Below are 23,922 nucleotides of genomic sequence, written 5' to 3' on the forward strand. Positions count from 1 at the left end.
GTTTAGACTTTCCTCGGAATCCAGTTTGGCTCTGAGTTGTTCCAAGTGACAGAACTATAGGATTGGAATGGCCTCCAAAGGTCATCTAAGCAAAGCACCCTTTTTCCAGAAGTCACCAGAGCCCCATTTACATTGACTATTCAATGTAGTTTGAAGGTAGCTTCAAATTGTAGTGGCTAGACAATGGATGCCGGCAAAAACACATGAGAGCTCTGTAATGCAGATGAGTGCAGCATTTTCCCGAATGAAGCAGAGAGTGTTCGAGGACCGGGACATCCGTAGGGATACCAAGGTGCTTGTCTATAAAGCTATTGTCCTCCCAACCCTGCTCTCTGCCTGCAAAACGTGGAATGTCTACAGATGTCACATGCAACTCCTGGAACGATTCCATCAGCGCTGCTTCCAGAAAATCCTGCAAATATCTCGGGAAGACAAGCGGACAAATATCAATGTGCTGGAAGAAGCAAAGACCACCAGCATTGAAGCGATGGTCCTCTGCCATCAACTCCGCTGGACCAGCCACGTTGTCCGGATGCCTGACCACCGTCTCCCAAAGCAGTTGCTCTACTCTGAACTCAAGAACGGAAAACGGAATGTTGGAGGACAGGAAAAGAGTTAAAGATGGCCTCAAAGCCAACCTTAAAACACTCTGGCATAGACACTGAGAACTGGGAAGCCCTGGCCCTTGAGCACTCCAGCTGGAGGTCAGCTGTGACCAGCAGTGCTACAGAATTCGAGGAGGCACGAGTGGAGGGTGAAAGAGAGAAATGTGCCAGGAGGAAGCCGCGTCAAGCCAACCCCGACCGGGACCGCCTTCCACCTGGAAACCAATGCCTTCACTGTGGGAGAAGATGCGGATCAAGAATAGGGCTCCACAGCCACCTACAAACCCACAAAAATAGTCATCAAGGAAGACCATCGAGGGATCGCCTAAGTAAGTAAGTAAGCAGATGAGTGCTCTGTGATTTGCATAATTACCATCCAGGCCACAATCTGGTTCTAGGATTTCTTCCATGATTCCACAGCATTGTGCCATGCTTGTGAAATCTTGGCTCTGCCTTTTCTTCTCCTCTGCTTCAGTTCCCCCTGTTTATAGGTTTTCCCAATAGTGTAGATACCTTCCTTTGTATTAGTTTTGGGTGGAGCATAAAAACCCCAGGAAGCCAGCTGTGACGGCGCGAGTGGTGCCACCTATATGTAGAACTGTAAGTTGCAGGATTTGAACTGTTGTATCATGCCTTATTTTGCCTTTTTACCCTGTAAATGTATATTTGAATTGATTGATTATTTATAGCTGTCAATCAATGTTGTTTGCACCAGTTTAATTGCTCCTCCTGCTCAATTGTTTGACCCCACCTCTTCCTAAAGAGCTGGAGAGTGTTTCCTTTTCCATTCCACCATCAAACTTTCTATCAGATGGATGTGAGAGAGAGACTTGGCTCTGAAGCCCTTGATTAAGTTACCTCTCAGTACCAATTCTGAGGTTCTTACCCTTGAGACTTATGCTTCATGTTCAGATTAACCTGGACGACGTTGAGAAGTCTCAAGCGCCTTCAAACCAGTTCTTTGGCACCAGAGGAAGGCTTTGTGCCTTCAAAATATAGGCCATTGGAATTGGGGTTGTGATTATTCCGATATTCACAGCCATTGAGAAAGAGGGACCTGGAAAAGCTTCTCAGCTGCAAAACTCCTTGGACCCAAGGCAACCAGAGACTGTAATGTATATTTCCTTTACGCCTTTGAAACTTCCAGCTTATTGCCTTAAAGGCAGGCATGTAGCGGGGAAGGACCCCAAGCCCCCCCCCCCAAATTCTCATGGTGGTCTGCGAAAAGGCCTTACTGGTACATTATTTAAACTGTTATGTTTATTCATATCATGATCTGATAACTCTGTGAAGAATAAAACCTATTTTGAGTTATCTACAGTGTTTTGGTCCTTGGGAGTTCCAGTTTTCCTAAAGGAGGGCAGGAAGCAATCCCCTAGGGAAAGTTGTCTTGTCCATGCCTCTTTCACTAAGAGTTATAGCCCCCAGGTGCGACGGCACACCAGCGTTAGTTGGTCTATTCAATTTACCTGTACAGAGCTCCTTGGCTGGACCTTTTTCTGCACCAGAGCTACAGAGAACAGAGGCTTGGGAATTGTCTGGTAATCTTAGGCCGAAGCAATCCAAAACAGGCATCTTTAGCATCTGCATTCATCAGTATTCTTATACTATCAGTCCCAGTGACAACAGAAGCTTTTGATCAGCTTAAGCTTCACAAGAAAGAGGATTGAGACAGTTTATAAGCAACAGCTTGTAAACCATCGCTTTGTACCTGTCATGTATCATGTTCTACAGTTGATGGTGGTTGGTGGTGGCAGGCCTAGCTGTTGGTGATGGAAAGGTTAATGTAAGTCTTAGTTCTAAAGCAGTGGTTCTCAACCTGGGGTCCCCAGATGTTTTTGGCCTACAACTCCCAGGAATCTCAGCCAGTTCACCAGCTGTTAGGATTTCTGGCATTTGAAGGCCAAAAACATCTGGGGACCCCAGGTTGAGAACCACTCTTCTAATGCGTTGAGTAATCTGTAAGTAAGAGTTCATGGGTGAAAGCAATTAAGGATGGAGGTATGCAAGAGATAGGTTGCAGCTGGGTGTTTCTTGATATAATGAGCTAGCCTTGAGACTGATCTTCGGGAGAAAAGTATTTATCTTAATTTGGTAGTAGATGCTGCTGGTTTTCCCCCAGGTTTGTGGATTTTCGGTATCCTGACCTGTCTCCTGAACTCTTGGAACCCTGGAACCTTGAATCTCTGGACTGGCTTTTGACTATGGAGTAGACTCTTGATCCGTGGACTTTGTTCATTGAACTCTCAGCATTTGACTACTGGACTGGACCTTTTGACTGCGGAGTTATCTTGAACCTGCAACAGTAACCCAACATTGAAACTGCTACACTGCCATCTGGTATCTTATGAACAACAGCTTTGTGAAATCCATCCAAGCTGCGATCTGTGGAAATTTGCTAACTGCTATATATTGCTTTTCACTGAAACAAAGAAAAGTTTGCATTGTCAAAGGCTTTCATGGTTGGAATCACTGGGTTGTTGTGAGTTTTCCGGGCTGTATGGCCATGTTCCAGAAGCATTCTCTCCTGACATTTGGCCTGCATCTATGGCAGGCATTCTTACAACAACCCAAAGAAAACTTTTTGCGATCTTCCTGCTTCTTGGCAGAACGGGGTTGGACTGGATGGCCCACGAGATCTCTTCCAACTCTAGGATTCTATGATTCTAAGTTATGATTTACTGAAACCTTGTTCAAAGTTCCTCCTTGAACATCTGAGAAGAAAGCAAAATTAATAATTTCCAAGTTATTGTTTTTAGTTATTTCCCTTACGGCTTAGAATAGTTTTCGGCTAAGTCAGAGCTGCCCCCTTGTGGTGAGCCTGGGATTAAAGACCTGTGGAATTTTGCATTCGAAATCGAAAAGGCAAGTCCAGTTTAGACCTTTTGAGACCCAGGTACACAGCAATGGAAGAAATCCCATGGCACGGTATCATTCTTGCAAAGGCGAAAAACCAGGAGAGAAACAAAAGGCAAGAGAAGAGTGCTCAAACCAAATGCAACTTTGCTAAGAACTATCGTCTTTGTGCTAATTTCCAATGTTGATTAAAGAGCTGAACTGAAAACTCACTTTGTCTTTTTCTTGCAGCTGAATCTTGCTGGACTCATAATGGAGAGCCATGAATATACAGGATCTTGCATTGCATTGCATGTGTTATTCATGAGGTCATAAAATCATCAAGTTGGAGGCTTCCTTCGTCTCCCTCGTAGACGGTCGAAATGCATTGGCTCTCCTTACATCACTCTGCTATAGAATCATAGAAGTTGTAGTTTTACAAGGTGCCTGATTCCATTGCCTAAACCAGCGTTTCTCAACCTGGGAGTCAGGACCCCTGGGGGGTTGCAAGGGGGGTTTCAGACTAGCAGAAAGCACATACAGTGTTCCCTCACTTATCGCGGGGGTTTCATTCCAGGAACCCCCGTGATAAGTGAAAAACCGTGAGGTAGGGACGCTATACTGTATATGTACAGTATAGCTTCGCTCACTCCTCTCTCCCCCTCCTCTCTCTCTCTCTTTCTCTCCTCTTTCCCCCTCCCTCCCTCCCTCCCCCCTCCTCTTGCTGGAGCCACCCTTCTCCTTCCCTGCCTGCTTCCTCACTGGCATGGGGCTCTCACCCGGTTACCCAAGGAAGAGTGACCGGGAAGAAGCCCTGGTGGAAGCTGGCTTGGCAGCCCTGTAAGGCCGCAGAGGAAGAAGCCCCGGGAAGCAACTGGGAAGAAGCCCCAGTGGAAGCTGCCTTGGCCCTCTCCGCTCTCCGAGGAAGAAGCCCCGACAGAACCTGCCTTGGTGGCCCTCTCCGTGCCCTTCACCAATGCCACTTTGGCAGATGGGGTTTATAGAGCTGTGTATACAATGTCCCCTCGATATCTGTATTTTAAATTAATTTTTTTGGAAAAACCGCGAAACAGAGAGTTCACGGGAAGCGAACCGCAAAGTACCGAGGGAACACTGCATTTCTGATGGTCTTTGGAACCCCTTTGGGTGAGAAGGCTGAACATCTCCCCACCTGTTCTTCTCTTCATTTTTGTATACAGATAGCAAATCTTCCCACCAAAAGCCCTCCTCCGCTGTGATTGGCCGGCCTCTCAACTGGCCTCTCAGCCAAATTTGGTCCAGAACCATAGTCGTTTGGGTTCACAGTGCTCTCTGAATGTAGCTGAACTACACCTCCCCTAAATCAATGTCAATTCCTTTCAAATCTCTCCAGTATTTTCCATTGGTCATGGGGGTTCTGTGCAAGAAGCTTGGCCAAATTCTATCATTGTTGGTGTTCAGAATATTCTTTGATTGTAGGTGAACTATAAATCCCAGCAACTGCAACTCCCAAATGTCAAAGTCTATTTTTCTCAAATTGCACCAGTGTTCACATTTGGGTGGAGGTAGAGGCTCATTCTTTGGAAGCTTTTAAACAGAGGCTAGATGGCCATCTGTCAGGGGTGCTTTGAATGCAATATTCCTGCTTCTTGGCAGACTGGGGTTGGACTGGATGGCCCATGAGGTCTGTTCCAACTCTATGATTTGATTATTCTGTGGGCATATTGAGTATTTGTGCCAAGTTTGGTCCAGATCCATCATTGTTTGAGTCCACAGTGCTCTCTGGATGTAGGTGAACTACAACTCCAAAACTCAAGGCCAATGCCCACCAAATCCTTCCAGTATTTTCTGTTGGTCATGGGAATTCTGTGTGCCACATTTGGTTCAATTCCATCATTGGTGGAGTTCAGAATGCTCTTTGGTTGTAGGTGAACTATAAATCCCAGCAACTACAACTTCCAACTGACAAAACCAACACCCCCACAACCCCACCAGTATTCAAATCTGGGCGTATCAGGTATCTGTGCCAAATTTGGTCCAGTGAATGAAAAGACATCCTGCATACCAGATATTTACATTATGATTCATAACAGTAGCAAAATTACAGTTATGAATTAGCAACGAAAATATATTTTTTTGTTTGGAGGTCACCACAACATGAGGAAGTGTATGAAGGGTTCACTGCATTAGGAAGGTTGAGAAACACTGTAAACCATGACAGTTGAAGGGGTCTCAAACTGCAACCATTCTACAGTGTAGATGCACCCACATGTTTTTGGATCTGAAATCACAGGCGTGGGATGAGTCCTGATCCATCATTTGATAGTTTGTGTTGAGTTTCCAGGAAATGAATAATTGTGGTTGAAAGCAGCACGTTGGTACCAGTCTTTGGCACAATGGAATTAAAAAATATCCGTACATCTCATAGCCTAAGAAGCACTGAACTAGACTTTACAGATCTCAAAGATAATCTCTACATTATTCATTGGTAGTTTTTTAGGCAAAGTGACGTCAATCAAACTATCATTTTTCTTGATGATACAAGACTTGTGCAGTGCTGTTGATTGCCTCGCCTTGCCATTCTGTCCTACGCATGAGTCAAAACAGAGATATTCCTGAAATCCACCATGTCTGCGTTTCCCGCTGAATGTTTCCGGCTTGCTTGGCAAAGATCCTGCATGCTGCAAAGTTCTCAAAATGGGTCACCCCACCTACCGACAATTGCCTTGACCCAGATTCAGCCCTGCCCTTGGGGAAGAACCCGACACCGCAGCACACTGTCTGGAGGAAAATGGGTTTCATTGCCATAACCCAGCCTCACGAAGTGTCTTAACACAATTCCCATACTCACCAACACTTTGCAGGTTAAACTTCCCATAGTCAAACAACATTATTTTATTTATTTATTTGGTTTACTTTTACCCCGCCCTTCTCACCCCGAAGGGGACTCAGGGCGGCTTACACATCCAAGGCACAATTCGATGCCCATAGCATACATCAATAATAAACAATAAAGCAAAATAACACAATTTAGCAAACAACAACAACAACAATACATTGCATCTAAACCTGTTAAAACCAATAAAACCAATAAAAATTTCATACAAACCGATACAAACCGCTTCTTCCTTATTGCCAGTCAATGTTCGCTATCTCATGGTTCAGAGTTTTCTTCCACATTTATCAGTCCACATATATCAGTCCTGCCGGTCCTAATTGCCTGGTTGTCCTATCTAGTTAGCAGATTGCCCGAAGGCCTGGTCCCACAACCACGTCTTTGCCTTCCTCCTAACTTTGTTTTCTGGTGGTATTTGGTGACCCCTCTGACACCCCCTCATGACACCCCCCTCCCCCCCCCCGGGGTCTTGACCTCCAGGTTCAGAAATGCTGTTCTAAGCCATTGAAAGGGTCTAGAGGAGAACCCATGTGCCCTTAAAAACCCATTGTTGTTAGTCTTCAGATTATCCAACTTGATATACAATGCTCCGTTGGGGTGCTCCGTTCTTCTGTCGGGGTGCTCCGTTCTTCTGTCAGAAATGCATTCATCTGTGGACATCATTCCACCGATCTATACACCCCACTTGCCTAATTTCCAAAAGACTCCTCAAGCTCTGAGTATGCCTGCCATAGATGCAGGCGAAACGTCAGGAGAGAGTGCTTCTGGAACATGGCCATACAGCCCGGAAAACTCACAGCAACCCAGTGATTCCGGCCATGAAAGCCTTCCACAACACAATAATAACAAACTTCTATAAACCCCTCTTGCCTAGTTTCCAACAGACTCCTCAAGCTCATGAGGATGCCTGCCATAGATGCGGGCGAAACGTCAGGAGAGAGTGCTTCTGGAACATGGCCATACAGCCCAGAAAACTCACGGCAACCCTGTGATTCCGGCCATGAAAGTCTTTGACAACACAACAAAAAACAACAATAATAATTTTATTTAAATTGTCAGTAGGCTACTTTTCTTCTTGACGCAGCATACCAGGTTGAAACACAACTTCATTCAGATTGTGAAATTAGGAGACAAAATGCAAACAACCATTACACAAATAGAGCGAAAAACGACCAATTCAATCACAAGCTTGCTGAAATAAATATGGATAATTTGGGGGGTGTTTGGCTGGATCGGCTATACAAAGAAGAGAGGGAAAGTGATTCATTTCAAAAGGTTGGACACTCCAATGCCTTGGAGCCAATGCAGTGTAAAGTTGTGCATCTACACTGCGGAATTAATGCAGATTGGCACTACTTGAATTGCCATGGACATATGCTATGGAATCACAGGAGCTGTAGTTTTACAAGAGCTTCTTTCCCAAAGAGTACTGGCATCTTACCAAAGCACAACTCTGAGGATGCCATAGGATCCAGCTGGGGCCGTAAAAGTGGTATCAAACTGCACTATTTCTACTATGTAGATGCACCTAGAGCAGGAATGGGCAAATTTGGGCCCTCCAAATGTTTTGGACTTCAACTCCCACCATTCCTAACAGCCTCAGGCCCTTTCCTTTTCCCCCTCAGCCGCTTAAGCTTAAGCGGCTGAGGGGGAAAAGGAAAGGGCCTGAGGCTGTTAGGAATGGTGGGAGTTGAAGTCCAAAACACCTGGAGGGCCCAAGTTTGCCCATGCCTGACCTAGAGGTTTCCTTCTCTCAATGAGGATGAGCATCAAAGACTTCAACGAGTTGCCTTCAGTGGCAGCCCTGCATAAAGTGCTTTACAGTAGTCAAACCAAGAAGTTCCAAAAGCTGTGGATGAACATAGCGATATCCATCCATTCCTTCCACAAAAAAGTTGAAAAATATATTCAGCAGACCTCTGGAAAAGCAAAAACTGTCTCTGAAGGTGCATCTACACAGTCGAATTAATGTAGTTTGACACCACTTGAAGTGCCATGGCTCAATGCTATGGATCCAGGGAAGTCATGCTACCCCTCTATTCAGCCTTGGTTAGACTACATCTGGAACCACATTGTGTCCAGTTCTGGGCACCACAATTGAAGGGAGATGTTGCTGGAATGTGTTCAGAGGAGGGTGACTAAAATGATCAAGGGTCTGGAGAACAAGCCCTATAAGGAGCGGCTTAAAGAGCTGGGCATGTTTAGCCAGCAGAAGTGAAGACTGAGAGGAGACGTGATAGCCATATATAAACATGTGAGGGGAATATGTCATAGGGGGGAGGGAGCATGTTTTCTGCTGGCCTGGAGACTAGGGCGCAATGGAGCAATGTCTTCAAACTACAGGAAAGGAGATTCCACCTGAACATTAGGAAAAACTTTCTGCCGTGAGAGCTGTTCAGCAGTGGAACTCTCTACCTGAAGTGTGGTGGAGGCTCCTTCTATGGAGGTTTTTAAACAGAGGCTGGATGGCCATCTGTTGGGGGTGCTCTGAATGCATTTCCTGCTTCTTGGCACGGGATTGGACTGGATGGCCCATGAGATCTCTTCCAACTCTATGATTCTATGAGTCTAACTGTAGTTTGGGAGGTATGCACACCCTTTGGAAGAGGTTAATGATCTTGCAAAACTAGATCTCTCAGTATTGCATAGCATGGAGCTATGGCAGCTAAACTGGTGCCAAACTGTATTGATTCTATAGTGGAGATGCACCCTTTGTTGTGCTTGCGTAGTGTGAATCCAGAGCCACGTAGTTACACTGTAGTTGCACAGTATTGCCGCTTTGTTGAATGCCAGCATTGGGCAACGGACAATGGATGTGTCAATGCACCTATTTACCGTCACACAGAACAATGGAGAATGAAAAGAGGCTGTTTCAGCAACCTTAGTGAATCAAGGGATACAATGGCGGCACTGACGAATAAGTACACGCCACCCACAAAATTACAAGTGCCAGATTGTGATCCACTTGTGGTTAGGACCAAATCAAGGAGATGTACCTCATTCGTTGTTGAAAGAGTGCGTCAACAAGGAAGAGAAATGCCATTGCTTCAATGGCTCCAGTCTTGTGGTTTCTTGGAAATGGTGACCCTTGAGCAACTCTGAACTGAATGTCTCCATTGTACAATTGCCAAAATAAGGTTGGCCTTCCCTATTGGCAGGTTTGACTTTTGGTGGGTTGGATCACTCACAGATCCCTCTAAGGATCTCTAATGACTGGATGGTCAACCTCCTTCCTGCAGAAGCTGACCTAGAGTCATGTTGGAGTACCTAGAGGTTCCAAGAGAGATGTTCTCTCCTTCCTGCAGAAGCTGACCTAGAGTCATGTTGGAGGACCTAGAGATTCCAAGAGAGAAGTTCTCTCCTTCCTGCAGAAGCTGACCTAGAGTCATGTTGGAGTACCTAGAGGTTCCAAGAGAGATGTTCTCTCCTTCCTGCAGAAGCTGACCTAGAGTCATGTTGGAGGACCTAGAGATTCCAAGAGAGATGTTCTCTCCTTCCTGCAGAAGCTGACCTAGAGTCATGTTGGAGGGTCTAGAGATTCCAAGAAAGATGTTCTCTCCTTCCTGCAGAAGCTGACCTAGAGTCATGTTGAAGGACCTAGAGGTTCCAAGAGAGATGTTCTCTCCTTCCTGCAGAAGCTGACCTAGAGTCATGTTGGAGGACCTAGAGGTTCCAAGAGTGATGTTTTCTCCTTCCTGCAGAAACTGACCAAGAGTCATGTTGGAGGAACTAGAGGTTCCAAGAGGTTCCTCTATCAGCTCCAGCTCCTCATACGGGAAGATGAGAGAAGCCTCCCACAAGGATGATAAAAACACCAAATCATCCGGGCATCCTCTGGGCAACGTCCTTGCAAGTCGCTTCTCACACCAGAAGCGACTTGCAGTTTCTCAAGACGCTCCTGACACAACAACAAAAAAGCCCTCCAGGTGTTTTGGACTTCAACTCCCACAATTCCTAACAGCTGGTAGGCTGTTAGGAATTGTGGGAGTTGAAGTCCAAAATATCTGGAGGGCTGAAGTTTGCCCATGCCTGATATATGGCCTACACCAACCATTTAATACAGTTTGAAACAGCATTATATGGCAATTGGACGTATATCCAGCCTTGGATATTACTATGTAGAGTTATTTCCTCAAATTATCAGGTTGGGCAAATACTAGGAGTAAACTACAGAATTCACACTCCTATATTAGTCTTCCTGACTCCACTTCTCAAATGCTGAGAATCCCATTTTTGCGGGGTAGGAAATGATTAGCAGTGAATCTTCTTTCCATCCTTCACGTTCACACATATACATTTTGTACCACTTCCTGCTGATATGGGCAGGAAATATATTCCCATTGTCTCGGAAGCCGGATCCTTCTTTCAGGACAGGACTCCAACCTCTTTCGGTAGCTTGGTAATACTTTACAGAGCGGCGGAAGTCTGAAATGTCACCGACTAAAACGCCACAGTCTTGGCTTTCATGGCTAAATTGTCCCTTGTCCGCCGCGTGTGGCAATTGGACGTATTGTTGGAGTCGGTTTGGTTGGAGTCCTTGGCCGGCGCTTGCGGGCAGGCGAATTTCACAAATTTTTGCCCTGCCAAAAAGTACAAGATAGGGTCCAGGCAACTGTTGGTACTGGCCAAGGGCCGGGTGACTTTGTACGCCAAGTTAATGGCGTTGAGAGTCGGGCAACTCAAGTCCCAGTTGCGGAAGGAGTAGTACAAGGTGCGGGTGACGTGGAAGGGCAAGAAGCACACGATGAAGACCAACAAGACGATGATGATCATCTTGACCGACTTCTTCTTGGAGCTGGACATGCGGGTCATGCCTCGGGTGGGCTGAAGAAGCCGGCGGGCCATCAAGCAGTAGCAGATGATGATGAGCAGGAAGGGGATGCAGAAGAGAACGACCAACATGATCGAGCTGTAGATGATAAACTGGCCAAAGAGCTCTTGGGCGGAGGTGTCGTGGCAAGTGATTTTGTCGCACCGCTGGCTGGTTGTGACAAAGAAAAGCACCGGAGACTGGCAGGCGATGACCACCAACCAAACGATGCCGGATATCCAGCGTGCGTAACGAACTTGGCCCCAGTCTAAGGACTTCAGCGGGAGGCAGATGCCCATGAAGCGGTGGCCGCTGATGCAGAGGAGGAAGAGGATGCTGCAGTAGAGGTTGGTGTAGAAGAGGAAGCGCACGATCTTACACAAGCCCACGCTGAAGGGCCAGTTGTCCTCCATGGCGTAGTAGTAGACCAAGAGCGGTAGTGAAACAACATAGAGGGTGTCAGAGACAGCCAGGTGGAACATGTAAGTGGTGGAGGCATTCCAAGTCTTGATGCGGAAGATGAAGATGTAGAGGGCCAGGAGGTTGAGGCAGAGGCCCACCACAAAGACGATGCTGTAGGAGACGGGTAGGAGGATGTACTTGAAGTCCTCGTCGAACTTACATTTATAGGGATGGTCTTCCTTGCCACAGTCCACATCAGAGGAGTTGTCGCTGGAGTTCAAGGACAGCAGGAAGAGAGTGGCATTCTCCATAGTGCTAGGAAAGGCAAGAAAAAAAGAAGTTGGTCATAAATGAACAATACTGTTTAGCATTTCTTCTACAACACAGCAAGACCATTATCATTGTTATTACTAGGAGACGTTAATGATATATGTTTGTTATTGATTTTGCTATGGTTTTATATTCTTTTAATGCTTTTAATTGTATTTTATGGTCTTGGTACCAACTGTGAACCGCCCCGAGTCGCCTGCAAGTATATAAATATAGTAAATAAATAAAACAGTTTACCAGCTGCTAGGATTTATGGAAGTTGAAGGCCAAAACATCTGGGGACCCACAAGTTGAGAACCACTGCTTTAGGATAAGGTTGCCTGCCTTGTTAGTTTAGAACAGAGGTACTTAATCTTTTTTGACCAGTTACCACTTGGCCAAGGGCCCCTTGACCAAGGGACCACTTTGACCAGGCACCACTTGACCAGTTATCACTTGACCAGGGACCACTTTGACCAGGGACCACTTTGACCAAGGACCACTTTGACCAGGGATGCTTGACCATGGACCACTTTGACCAGGGACCACTTCGTCCAGGGACTACTTTGATCAGGGGCCACTTTGACCACGGACCACTTGACCAGGGACCACTTTGACCAGGGACCACTTGACCAGGGACCACTTTGTCCAGGTACCACTTTGACCAGGGACCGCTTGACCAGGGACCGCTTGACCAGGGATCACTTTGACCAGGAACCACTTGATCAGTTACCACTTGACCAGGAACCACTCTGACCAGGGACCATTTTGGCCAGGGACCACTTGACCAGGAATGACTTGACCAGGGACCACTTGATCAGTTAACACTTGACCAGGGATCACTTTGACCAGTGACCACTTGACCAGTTATCGCTTGACCAGGAACGACTTGACCAGGGACCACTTGATCAGTTACCACTTGACCAGGGATCACTTTGACCAGTGACCACTTGACCAGTTATCACTTGAGCAGGAACAACTTGACCAGGGGCCACTTGATCAGTTACCACTTGACCAGAGACCACTTTGACTAGGGACCACTTTGACCAGGAACCACTTTGACCAGGGACCATTTTGACCAGGGAACACTTGACCAGGGACCACATGACCAGGGACCACTTTGTCCAGGGACCACTTTGACCAGGGACCACTTTCATCAGGGGCCACTTTGACTAGGGACCATTTCCCAACATTAGCACCAAAAGGGTTACGAATCAGTTTTTGGTCAACTTTAGATTTGGTTTGGTTATTTGGGGTGCTGATACAGAAAATTGCATTGGATAGACCACATCAGCTGTAGTTTCTGATACAGAACGTATGCCAACCAGTAGTCACAATCTGCTCTCCTACAGAAAACCATATCTAATAATCTAGAGCTGATGTAGTAGTAGTCATCTTTCGTGGGTAGTCAGCCTCTCCTCTCCTGACATCCCCATTGCCTTGGCACTATAAGAGGGTTTTGCGAGACCTGTCGCTCTAGTTGCCATGTTTTGAAGCAACAGTGTAGTAGATTTTGAAGCAACAGTGTAGTAATGGTGAGGCTTCAGACCATATTTTTATTCTTGGGGACCACTGGTGGTCCATGGACCACAGGTTGGGAACCGCTGCTTTAGAAAGAAAAAAATTGTTGTAGAGTACAAGAGCTACAATTCCCAGGGATAAATTTTGTTGTTGTGTGCCTTTAAGTCATTTCCAATTTATGACTAATTTATGACTAGTCATTTCCAATTTAAGACTAATCTTGGATGGGATTTTCTGGGGCTGAGAGTATGTGACTTACTCAAGGTAACCCAATGGGTTTCTATGGCAGAGCAGGGAATCAAACTTTGGTCTCCAGAGTCATGATTCAACACTCAAATGGTAGTAGCAGTTAACGTATGAATATGAATCCTGTTTGCAATTGTATGTACTCGGAATACTTCTTCTATATTCAATTTTTCTCTGAAATGGAAGTTAATGAAAATGTTGGTTTACTTTGGAATATTCTGCATAAGTGTGTCTGGAGCCGTCCATCTAAACTCCCAAGTGTTTCATATCTGGGAGTTCATCCCAATGTAAACAAGGGGAAAATGCAAACAGCCCCCAAGTCATCCTTTTCTTTTATTCTGCATTAATGTCTCCAGAGCCATCCATTTAAACTCATGATAAAGTGCCTTTCTGAGAATTTAACAAGCCAAATTCTTATGTTGCTTGTTATCCTGCCTTTTAAATGACTCTTTCCGGGTTCAAGGATGTAAATTGGCACTTTAATTATTAACTCTCACGAGGTGCTGGCCAGCTGTTGGGGTTTGAGTGGGAAGAAGGAAAGCAAACAGGCTGGTTGGGTTGCATAAGTGGAAAGCTTTGCACCCAACTCTGATTTCTAGTAACAACAACCAAGCCAGCTAGGAAACGTATTTTTGTGGAATTATTGAATTCAAGATGACATTTCGAGCCCTAAATGGTCCGGCGGACTACATCTCTACGTAGGATCATAGAATCCTCGAGTTGGAAGAGACCCCAAAGGGCCATCCAGTCCACCGCCTTCTGCCAACCAGGAGGGCACAATCCAAGCCCTCCTGACAGATGGCCATCCAGCTGCTTAAAAACCTCAAGGAAAGAGGTCTGTACTTCTTATTCTTCTTAGAATAATAGAATCAAAGAGTTGGAAGAGACCTCATGGGCCATCCAGTCCAACCCCATTCTGCCAAGAAGCAGGAATATTGCATTCAAATCACCCCTGACAGATGGCCATCCAGCCTCTCTTTAAAAGCTTCCAAAGAAGGAGCCTCCACCACACTCCGGGGCAGAGAGCTCCACTGCTGAACGGCTCTCACAGTCAGTAATTTCTTCCTCATGTTCAGATGGAATCTCCTCTCTTGTAGTTTGAAGCCATTGTTCCTTGTCCTAATCTCCATGGAAGCAGAAAACAAGCTTGCTCCCTCCTTCCTTTGGCTTCCTCTCACATATTTATACATGGCTATCATATCTCCAAGACGCTTCCTTCTTGGGAGGAGAGCAATGTCCAGTCTCGATAAAATAGTGAAGAGTAGAGACATCAGACTGGCAACAAAGATCCGCCTAGTCAAAGCCATGGTATTCCCTGTAGTAACCTACGGATGTGAGAGCTGGACCTTAGGGAAGGCTGAGCGAAGGAAGATCGATGTTTTTGAGCTGTGGTGTTGGAGGAAAGTTCTGAGAGTGCCTTGGACTGCGAGAAGATCCAACCAGTCCATCCTCCAGGAAATAAAGCCCGACTGCTCACTGGAGGGAAAGATACTAGAGACAAAGTTGAAGTACTTTGGCCACATCATGAGGAGACAGGAAAGCCTAGAGAAGACAATTATGCTGGGGAAAGTGGAAGGCAAAAGGAAGAGGGGCCGACCAAGGGCAAGATGGATGGATGGCATCCTTGAAGTGACTGGACTGACCTTGAGGGAGCTGGGGGTGGTAACGGCCGACAGGGAGCTCTGGCGTAGGCTGGTCCATGAGGTCACGAAGAGTCGGAGACGACTGAACGAATGAACAACAACAACATCATATCTCCTCTCTGCCTTCTCTTCTTCAGGCTAAACATGCCCAGCTCCTTAAGCCGCTCCTCATAGGGCTTGTTCTCCAGACCCTTGATCATTTTAGTCGCCCCCCCTCTGGACACATTCCAGCTTAGAGTCAATATCTCTCTTGAATTGTGGTGCCCAGAATTGGACGCAATATTCCAGGTGTGGTCTATACAAAGCAGAATAGAGTATGGGGAGCATGACTTCCCTAGATCTAGACACTATGTTCCTATTGATGCAGGCCAAAATCCCATTGGATTTTTTTTCCGCCACATCACATTCCTGGCTCATGTTTAACTTGTTGTCCACGAGGACTCCAAGATCTTTTTCACACGTACTGCTCTCAAGCCAGGCATTGTCCCCCATTCCGTATCTTTGCATTTCGTTTTTTCTGCCAAAGTGGAGTATCTTCTTCTTCTTCTTCTTCTTCTTCTTCTTCTTCTTCTTCTTCTTCTTCTTCTTCTTCCTCCTCCTCCTCCTCCTCCTCCTCCTCTTCTTTTTCTTCTTCCTCTTCTTCTTCTTCGTCTTCTGCGATCCCTCATTGTCCGAGTAGGATTGCATTCCAAGATTGGTGTCCTGGCGGTAGGTCCGTAGGTGACTATGGAGCCCTATTCTTCTTCTCTGTATCGTTCCAATTTTAGTATATGTGCTGCCGAAGCGAGCACACTATGGAGCCCTATTCTTGACCTGCATGTTCTCTCGCAGTGAGGGCACTGGTTTCCAGGTGGAAGGCGGTCCTGGTTGGGGTAGGCTTGACACACCTTCCTCTTGGCATGTTTCTCTCTTTTGCCTTCCATTCGTGCCTCTTCAAAGTCTACAGCACTGCTGGTCACAGCTGACCTCTACCTGGAGAGCTCAAGGGCCAGGGCTTCCCAGTTCTCTCATGGTGCCTATGCCAGAGTGTTTAAGGTCGGCTTTGAGCCCATCTTTAAATCTCTTTTCCTGCCCACCAACATTCCATTTTCTGTTCTTGAGTTTGGAGTAGAGTAACTGCTTTGGGAGACGGTGGTCGGGCATCTGAACAACGTGGCCGGTCCAATGGAGTTGATGGTGGAAGACCATCACTTCAATGCTGGGCATCTTTGCTTCTTCCAGCCACTGACATTTTTGCGCTTGTCTTCCCAAGAGATTTGCAGGATTTTCAGGAGGCAATCCTGATGGAATTGTTCCAGGAGTTGCATGTGATGTCTGTAGACAGTCCACGTCTCGCAGGCGTATAGCAGGGTTGGGAGGACAATAGCTTTATAAACAAGCACCTTGGTATCCCTATGGATGTCCCAGTCCTCAAACAATCTCTGCTTCATTCGGAAAAATGCTGCACTCGCAGAGCTTGGGTGGTGTTGCATTTCAGTGTCAATGTTGACTTTTGTGGAGAGGTGGCTGCCAAGGGAGCGGAAAGGGTCCACATTTTCTAATGTTACACCATTCAGCTGTATTTCTGGCATTGGAGAGGAGACTCGAGTAGGCTTCCAATGACTCTCCAATGGAGACTGCACTAGGCTTGCAGGCAGCAGCATGCCGGAGCAATTTCAGGGTTGGACTACAACTCTGGAGACCAGTGTTTGGATCCTTCTCAGCCATGGAAACTCCGGGTGATTCACTTCGAATTATATTTGACATCTCAAGTTTTATGGCTGGCAAACAAGTGCACTTAGTTTAAATTCCTCCTGTTAGCGCCTGGAGAGTATACAACCCACCCATTAAGTGTGGCTTGGCATCCGGAAGGATGTACATTATATAGTTTATGACAGTTCGGCGTGGAATGGATTCCTCGTCATTGTAAATTATTCTGGCAGCTGAATGGTAATGAATCGCTCTAGCATTCAAGCCAGTGTGGTGCAGTGGTTTGAGTGTCAGACTAAGGCCTCTTCTGCACTGCCATATAATCCAGATTATCTGCCATATAATCCAGATTATCTTCTGCACTGCCATATAATCCAGATTATATGGCAGTATAGGCTCATGCTCCTTCTGTACCACCATATAATCCAGATTATCCAAGTGGACAATCCACATTATTTGCTTTGAATTGGATTATGAGTCTACACTGCCATATAATCTAGTTCAAAGCAGATAATCTTCTAAACTGCCATATAAAATCCAGATTATCTGCTTTGAACTGGATTATATGGCAGTGTAGACTCATGCCCCTTCTATACCACCATATAATCCAGATTATCCAAGTGAACAAACCACATTATTTGCTTTGAATTGGATTATATGAGTCTACACTGCCATATCATCCAGTTCAAAGCAGATAATCTTCTAAACTGCAATGTAAAATCCAGATTGGCTGCATTGAACTGAATTATATGGCAGTGTAGACTCAGGCCCCTTCTACACTGCCATATAATCCAGATTATCAAAGCAGATAATCCACATTCTCTGCTTCAAACCAGATTAAATGAGTGTACACTGACATATAATCTAGTTCAAAGTAGAAAACCTTCTAAACTGCCATATAAAATTCACATTATCTGCTTTGAACTGGATTATATTTCAATGTACGCTCATGCCCCTTTTATACTGCCATGTAATCCAGTTTATCCAAGTGGACAATCCACATTATCTGCTTTGAACTGGATTATATGAGTCTACACTGCCATATCTCCAGCAAAGGATCGCCGCCTTGTCGGGGCGCTGGAGCTTGAGCACCTCAATGATGTCATGAGCGAAACCGTGAAGGGCCACCCAAGACGGGACGGTTGTGGCAGAGAGGTCAGACCAAGCGTGATCCCTGGGGAAGGCAATGGCAAACCACTCCAGTATCCTTGCCAAGAAAACTAAATGGACCAGTACAACCAGAGATATGTCGGTATGCCATTGGAAGATGGGACTCCCAGGTCGGAAGATGGCCAAAATGCTACTGGGGAGGAGCAGAGGATAAGTTCAACTAGCCCCAGATGTGATGACGCAGCTAGCTCAAAGCCGAAAGGAAGGCTAGCGGCCGACGGTACTGGAGGCGAACGACGAATCCGATGCTCTAAAGATCAACACACCATAGGAACCTGGAATGTAAGATCTATGAGCCAGGGCAAATTGGATGTTGTTATTGGTGAGATGTCAAGACTAAAGATAGACATTCTGGGGGTCAGCGAACTGAAATGGACTGGAATGGGCCACTTCACATCAGATGACCACCAGATCTACTACTGTGGACAAGAGGAACATCGAAGAAATGGAGTAGCCTTCATAATTAATAAGAAATTTGCTAAAGCGGTGCTTGGATACAACCCAAAAAATGACAGAATGATCTCAATTCGAGTGCAAGGAAAGCCTTTCAACATCACAGTGATCCAAATATACGCCCCAACCACAGCTGCTGAAGAAGCAGAAGTAGATCAGTTCTATGAGGATCTGCAGGACCTACTGGATAATACACCAAAAAGAGACATTATTTTCATCACAGGAGACTGGAATGCCAAGGTGGGAAGTCAAATGACAACTGGGATCACAGGCAAGCATGGTCTGGGAGAACAAAATGAAGCGGGACGCAGGCTGATAGAATTCTGCCAGGAAAACTCGCTGTGTATTACAAACACTCTCTTCCAACAACCTAAAAGACGGCTTTATACATGGACTTCACCAGATGGTCAGCACCGAAATCAGATTGACTACATCCTTTGCAGCCAAAGGTGGCGGACATCCATCCAGTCGGTGAAAACAAGACCTGGGGCTGACTGTAGCTCAGATCACGAACTTCTTATTGCCCAATTTAGAATAAAACTAAAGAGATCAGGGAAAATACACAGACCAGTTAGATATGATCTCACTAACATTCCTAGCGAATATACAGTGGAAGTGAAGAACAGATTTGAAGGACTAGATTTAGTAAACAGAGTCCCAGAAGAACTATGGACAGAAGTCCGTGACATTGTTCAGGAGGCGGCAACAAAGTACGTCCCAAAGAAAAAGAAAACCAAGAAGGCAAAATGGTTGTCTGCTGAGACACTGGAAGTAGCCCAAGAAAGGAGGAAAGCAAAAGGAAACAGGGATAATAAGGGGAGATATGCCCAGTTAAATGCGCAATTCCAGAGGTTAGCCAGAAGAGATAAGGAACTATTTTTAAATAAGCAATGCATGGAAGTGGAAGAAGACAACAGAATAGGAAGGACAAGAGACCTCTTCCAGAAAATTAGAAACATTGGAGGTAAATTTCAGGCAAAAATTGGTATGATAAGAAACAAAGATGGCAGGGACCTAACAGAAGCTGAAGAGATCAAGAGAAGGTGGCGAGACTATACAGAAGATCTGTATAGGAAGGATAACAATATCGAGGATAGCTTTGACGGTGTGGTGAATGAATTAGAACCAGACATCCTGAGGAGTGAGGTTGAATGGGCCTTAAGAAGCATTGCTAACAACAAGGCAGCAGGAGACGACGGGATCCCTGCTGAACTGTTTAAAATCTTAAAAGATGATGGTGTCAAGGTGATGCATGCCATTTGCCAGCAAATATGGAAAACACAAGAATGGCCATCAGACTGGAAAAAATCAACTTATATCCCCATACCAAAAAAGGGAAATGCGAAAGACTGCTCAAACTTCCGTACAGTGGCCCTTATTTCTCATGCCAGTAAGGTAATGCTCAAGATCCTGCAAGGAAGACTCCAGCAATACATGGAGCGAGAGTTGCCAGATGTTCAAGCTGGGTTTAGAAAAGGTAGAGGAACGAGAGACCAAATTGCCAATATCCGCTGGATAATGGAGAAAGGCAGGGAGTTTCAGAAAAACATCTACTTCTGCTTCATTGACTACTCTAAAGCCTTTGACTGTGTGGATCATAATAAATTGTGGCAAGTTCTTGGTGGGATGGGCATACCAAGCCACCTTGTCTCTCTCCTGAGGAATCTGTACAAGGACCAAGTAGCAACAGTCAGAACTGACCACGGAACAACAGACTGGTTCAAGATTGGGAAAGGCGTACGGCAAGGCTGCATCCTCTCACCCAACCTTTTTAACTTGTATGCCGAACACATCATGCGATGTGCGGGGCTGGATGAATGCAAATCTGGGGTGAAAATTGCTGGAAGAAACATTAACAACCTCAGATATGCAGATGACACCACTCTGATGGCCGAAAGCAAGGAGGAGCTGAGGAGCCTCCTAATCAAGGTGAAAGAAGAAAGCGCAAAAGCCGGGTTGCAGCTAAACGTCAAAAAAACCAAGATTATGGCAACAAGAATGATTGACAACTGGAAAATAGAGGGAGAAACCGTGGAGGCCGTGACAGACTTTGTATTTCTAGGTGCAAAGATTACTGCAGATGCAGACTGTGGCCAGGAAATCAGAAGACGCTTACTTCTTGGGAGGAGAGCAATGTCCAGTCTCGATAAAATAGTGAAGAGTAGAGACATCAGACTGGCAACAAAGATCCGCCTAGTCAAAGCCATGGTATTCCCTGTAGTCACCTACGGATGTGAGAGCTGGACCCTAGGGAAGGCTGAGCGAAGGAAGATCGATGCTTTTGAGCTGTGGTGCTGGAGGAAAGTGCTGAGAGTGCCTTGGACTGCGAGAAGATCCAACCAGTCCATCCTCCAGGAAATAAAGCCCGACTGCTCACTGGAGGGAAAGATACTAGAGACAAAGTTGAAGTACTTTGGCCACATCATGAGGAGACAGGAAAGCCTAGAGAAGACAATTATGCTGGGGAAAGTGGAAGGCAAAAGGAAGAGGGGCCGACCAAGGGCAAGATGGATGGATGGCATCCTTGAAGTGACTGGACTGACCTTGAAGGAGCTGGGGGTGGTAACGGCCGACAGGGAGCTCTGGCGTAGGCTGGTCCATGAGGTCACGAAGAGTCGGAGACGACTGAACGAATGAACAACAACAACACTGCCATATAATCCAGTTCAAAGCAGAGAAGTTTCTACACTGCCATCTAAAATTCACATTATCTGCTTTGAACTGGATTATGTGGCAGTGTAGACCCAGGCCTCTTCTATACTGCCATATAATCCAGATTATCCACATGGACAATCCACATGATCTGTTTGAACTGGATTATATGAGTCTACACTGCCACATAATCCAGTTCAAAGCAGATAATGTTGATTATCTGATTTGATAATCTGGATCATATAGAGTGTAGAAGGAGCCTAAGATTCTAGAGGTCAGGGAAGCTTGAGAGATGTAGTCTAACAAGCCTTCTCTGCCAAAGGGAGAGAGGTGCCTGACCAAACTACAACTCCCATGATTCCATAGCATTGAGCCAGGGTCAAACTGCATTTATTCTACAGTGTAGATGCACCCTAACTCAGAAGTAGCTACCTTCTAGGATCCTTTTCGCGAGGAAAATGTTACCTATTTGACATACAAGAGACTCTTGGTGTCATAAATACTGTGCCTTGATCTAGTTTGCCGTTTGCCTGAAAAAATATATCCAATTACAGTATTATAAAGTGAAGACAGATGCATGTAAATTTCAGCGAAATAAGCAAGCATCTCATATTTCTTTTCTACCGCAACCACTTTCCTTCCCCAGGTATACACTTGTCCATTTTATATGCAAAAGAGCTTTCGTAATAGAGTTCACACCTTTGGGAAGCAACAGACTTCTGGGAAGAGGAGAGCCGAGCATTGCAGTGCTCTAAATCCTCTTAGGATGAACCTAGGCTACACTGTAGGCCAATCTCCAACCTTCCTTTTTTGGGTAAGGTGCTGGAGCGGGTGGTCGCCTCCCAGCTCCAGGGCTTTTTGGATGACATCAACTACCTAGATCAGTCACAGTCTGGTTTCAGGCCTGGTCACGGCACCGAGACAGCCTTGGTTGCCTTGGTGGATGACCTCCGTAGAGAGCTGGACAGGGGGAGTGTGACTCTGTTGGTTCTCTTGGACATCTCAGCGGCTTTCGATACCATCGATCATGGTATCCTTCTGGGTCGTCTCTCTGGGATGGGTCTCGGGGGCACAGTTCTGTCGTGGCTTTGGTCCTTCCTGGAGGGACGAACCCAGATGGTGAAGCTGGGAGATGCCTGCTCGGACCCCTGGCCTTTGACCTGTGGGGTCCCGCAAGGCTCTATTCTGTCTCCCATGCTCTTTAACATCTACATGAAACCGCTGGGAGAGGTCATCTGGAGTTCTGGAGTTAGGTGCCACCTCTATGCAGATGACACACAACTCTACTACTCTTTTCCACCTAACTCCAAGGAGGCCTCTCGGGTGCTGGACGAGTGCCTGGCCGTTGTCTCTATCTGGATGAGGAGGAACAAGCTGAAGATCAATCAATCCCGACAAGACAGAGGTCCTCCTGGTCGATCGTAAATCTGACCGGGGTATAGGGTGGCAACCTGTGTTGGACGGGGTTACACTCCCCCTGAAGCCACAGGTCCGCAGTTTGGGAGTCCTCTTGGATTCATCGCTTACGCTTGAGGCTCAGGCGTCAGCAGTGTCTGGGAGAGCTTTTGCACAACTGAGACTTGTGCGCCAGGTGTGACCGTACCTCACGAAGGCTGATCTGGCCGGGGTGGTCCATGCCTTGGTCACCTCTTGGACTGGATTACTGCAATGCGCTCTACGTAGGGCTGCCCTTGAAATCGGCTCGGAAGTTCCAACTGGTCCATCGAGCAGCGGCCAGGATGTTAACTGGGGCCCCTTACAGAGAGAGGTCAACCCTCCTGTTTAAGGAGCTCCATTTCTGCCGTTTATTTTCCGAGCCCAATTTAAGGTGCAGGTGCTTACCTACAAAGCCCTGAACGGTTTGGGACCACCCTACCTGCGTGACCGCATCTCCGTCTATGAGCCCACACGCTCACTCCGGTCATCTGGAGAGACCCTGCTCGTGATCCCGCCCGCGTCGCAGTCTGATGCCACTGTCCCCTGGCTCAATGCTACGGAATCCTAGGAGCTGTAGTTTGGTGAGGCACTACGCTTTCTGGTGGAGAAGACTAAAGGCCTGGCAAAACTACAACTCCCATGGTTTTATAGCAAGGTAGACATAGCCTTAGCTCAGTGATTCTCAACCTTCCTAATGCTGCAACCCCTTAACACAGTTCCTCATGGAGTGGTGACCCCCAACCATAACATTATTTTCATTGCTACTTCATAACTGTAATTTGGTCCAGATCCAGTGGCTTTTGGGTTCACAGTGCTTGCTGGATGTAGGTGAACTACAACTCCCAAACCTCAAGGTCAATTTCTCCCCCCCCCCCACCCCCCACGGTTCTAGTGTGAGAGAATTGGCCGTCTGCAAGGATGTTGCCCAGGGGACACCCAGATGTTTTGATGTTTTATGAACTCAAAAGCCAATGGATCCGGACCAAACTTGGCATGGATACCCAATATGCTCAAATTTGATCACTGGAGGTGTTTGGGAGAAATTGACCTTGAAGTTTGTGAGTTGTAGTTCACCTACAACTAGAGAAACTGTGACCTCCACCAACAATGGACCTGAATCAAACTTGGCACACAGAACCCCCATGACCAACTGAACATACTTTGAGGGGAACATCTTCATTTCTGGGAACTGTAGTTCATCTACATCTGGAGACACTGCAGCCACCACCGACAATAGCCCGAGACCGGCACAGAACTCCCATGACTAACTGAACC

At 46.3% G+C, this 23,922-nt stretch overlaps 1 protein-coding gene across 1 annotated transcript in view; it reads right to left on the minus strand.

The window, feature by feature from the left end:
* Nucleotides 1-10,285: 10,285 nt before the first annotated feature.
* Nucleotides 10,286-23,922, minus strand: part of P2RY2 (purinergic receptor P2Y2) — a 53,380-nt gene continuing 39,743 nt past the window's right edge. The window contains exon 2 of the mRNA XM_060771261.2: nt 10,286-11,842. Within this exon, the coding sequence (XP_060627244.1) occupies nt 10,756-11,838 (1,083 nt within the window). The 5' untranslated portion in view covers nt 11,839-11,842 and the 3' untranslated portion in view covers nt 10,286-10,755. The remainder of the gene's footprint in view (nt 11,843-23,922) is intronic.

The sequence above is a fragment of the Anolis sagrei genome, chromosome 3 (genome assembly GCF_037176765.1).
Source record: "Anolis sagrei isolate rAnoSag1 chromosome 3, rAnoSag1.mat, whole genome shotgun sequence".
Taxonomy (NCBI): Eukaryota; Metazoa; Chordata; class Lepidosauria; order Squamata; family Dactyloidae; genus Anolis; species Anolis sagrei.